Source organism: Microtus ochrogaster, unplaced genomic scaffold (genome assembly GCF_000317375.1).
Source record: "Microtus ochrogaster isolate Prairie Vole_2 unplaced genomic scaffold, MicOch1.0 UNK17, whole genome shotgun sequence".
Lineage (NCBI taxonomy): Eukaryota > Metazoa > Chordata > Mammalia > Rodentia > Cricetidae > Microtus > Microtus ochrogaster.
The window spans coordinates 2,616,465-2,619,097 of NW_004949115.1; the positions used below are offsets into that span (position 1 = coordinate 2,616,465).

The window sequence follows — 2,633 nt, forward strand, 5'->3', positions numbered from 1 at the left end:
TGGGAGGGCCCAGTCACTGTGGGTGGTGCTACCCCTGGTCAGATGGCCCTGGATGGCATAAGAAAGCAGGTTGAGAAAGCTATGGAGAGCAATAACAGCTCTCCTTCCACAGCTTCAGTCCGTACCTCCAGGTTCCTACCTTGACTCTCCTGGATGATGGACTGTGATGTGGAAGTGGAAGGGAAATAAACCCCTTCATTGCTGAGAAGCCTTTGGTCATGCTGTTTCTTCACAGCAAGATGAAAGCAAGCCAGGATAGTAGGATATACGATGCCACAAGTGGGGTTCTAAATTACAATTCTGAAAGTGGCTATGATTCACTAAAAACGGTGACAAGGTAATTTTCCTTTTATATTGTCATTTCTACATTTTATTTAGTGGACTATTTGTAAAAGAAGAAAATCTTGTGACTGTGCCTTAAAACAAAGCAACAGTGTAACCAATGGTGTTTTTATTCTAAGGCTAAGGACAGTAAAGGAGGATGATTTAAGATGGGCACAATCATTGAGCATATTTCACTGTTCTTGGAACTCTCTTTCTTTATATAATTGATATAGCACAACATAACTAAAGGCCAAGTCATGGTGGCTTAAATATCTACTGGTCTAGGGACAACTGGAAGACATTCTGTTAGTTTGAGTAACAATTGCCTTCATAATTAAAGTCAGTGTTGCAGGGAAAAAAAGAGACACACTTTTCAGAGTCACCAATGTTCTATAGAGAATAAAGATATTGATTGCTACTTAGTATTGCCACAGAGATTACATTTTAGGTTGTGACATTAAATTATCTTTTGAGACAAGGTCTCTGTATGGTTGCCCTGGAACTCACTAGGTAGATAAGGCTGGCTTTGAACTCACAGAGATCCACCTGCCTCTGCCTCCTGAGTGCTGGGATTAAAGGTGTGCGCCACCACTCCTGACCTATGATATTAAATCCTTAGAACATAACTGTCGAAGAAAATACTAAGAAAGCAAAGCAAAAAACCTTCTAATGTTCCAACACAAGTGACTGAAATTCATAGACATTAATTTTCTTTGCATTTCTCCCTCTTCCTCCATTTTCTCCTCCCTTCCTCCCTCTATCCTTCTCTTCTTCCCCTTACGGAAGTCATGATGGTGACTTAAATGTCGGAGTCTCTTGGCATAGTGCTTTGATAATCACTTCTTTTAAAACCTTAGTCTTATTCTTCTGTTAGCTCTAGTCAGAAACTAGATGGATGGTAGCTATGAACATAATTGACACCATGAAATATTTTACTGAGTATCCTCTTGATGGTTAACACAGAAGTGATAAACATATTTCAGATGTTTATCTCTTTTCAAATTGACTCCCAATTAATCTCACAGTTCTATAATGATGTGTGAAGTCAAAGTTACAACAATGATAAAATATAACTTTTAATAAAGTTATGAAATATTCTCATTCAATAGTATACAAAATGCAAGGATCACTGGAACAATGCATAAAATAAGAGTGTCCAATAGGGATATAAAAATGGGAGAAAATTGAATCTACAAATATATCTATACATTTTACTTTTTCAAGTAAACACATGGCTCATATGACACAGCAAATTATTTATAGTCCTTTTTTACCTGTATGTTACAAAGCAATATTGAGGGCATGGATAGAAAACAGCCTAAATCATTGACAAAAATCAATAAAAAAACAACCAAATGAATTTTTCAGATGATAATAATGACAAATCCCTATGTAGCAGGTTCTATCATAGTGTAATAAATAGATCTTCAGACTGTTGAGTTAAGTGAATCACCTATTTTATGGTCATAGTTGCATTTGCAATTGATAATGTAATCTTGTTGGATAACCTGTAAATATCTTATTCATCTCTCACTATAAAAATGGAGCAGCGCCCTATTGTATGAGAGAACCATGTTTCCTAAGAGTAACAGAAGTGACTGTAACAGATCAAAACACCACTAAAGTTCTGGACCTTTCTAAAATATGTCAGAAAACAAAAGAGGACATAACCAATATTCAAAGTTTAAAAAAAAACTGTTTCATTGTCATGTGTTTTTCCCTTTTCTTTTCCTTATTCATACAGTTTCAGAAAAGATCAAAATCAAGGTCTCTTTGCAGAGTCATCCTGACTTCAAGCGTTTCAGTTTCCTGGATATAGGATGCTTTAGCACTGTTGCGTTCCACAGGCTGGGGAAAGTTTACTATCAGTTTCCTACAGAGGAGGCAAGATAAAACAAAATGAGATCAGAATGAACTTCCTAGAGTAATATACCATGTTCAATAAGGCTCTGTGTGTGTGTGTGTGTGTGTGACCAAGATGCTTGACTTTCCTGCAAAAGTATTTAGACAATATAAAATAAAATAAACCAAATAAAATATACGTATATAACACAGATCATGTATCAGTTTGGATCCTTATACTTCTAAGCAGGCAAGCCACATGTGGTGCATGCATACCTATGTGGAAGCAGGAAGATTCCCAAGTTCAAGACCAGTGTAGGCAACAATGAGAATCCCAGGTTACCCTGGGCTGCACAGTAAGATCCCGTTCCATTAAAAACAATGACTTCTCGAATTTTGCATGCAAATGGATGGAAATAGAAAACACTATCCTGAGTGAGGTAACCCAGACCCAAAAAGATGAACAG

The 2,633-nt window shown here is 36.8% G+C and overlaps 1 protein-coding gene across 1 annotated transcript in view; it reads right to left on the reverse strand.

The window, feature by feature from the left end:
- Positions 1-1,427: 1,427 nt before the first annotated feature.
- Positions 1,428-2,633, reverse strand: part of Pih1d3 (PIH1 domain containing 3) — a 44,696-nt gene continuing 43,490 nt past the window's right edge. Inside the window, exon 7 of the mRNA XM_005367357.2 lies at positions 1,428-2,197. Within this exon, the coding sequence (XP_005367414.1) occupies positions 2,071-2,197 (127 nt within the window). The 3' untranslated portion in view covers positions 1,428-2,070. The remainder of the gene's footprint in view (positions 2,198-2,633) is intronic.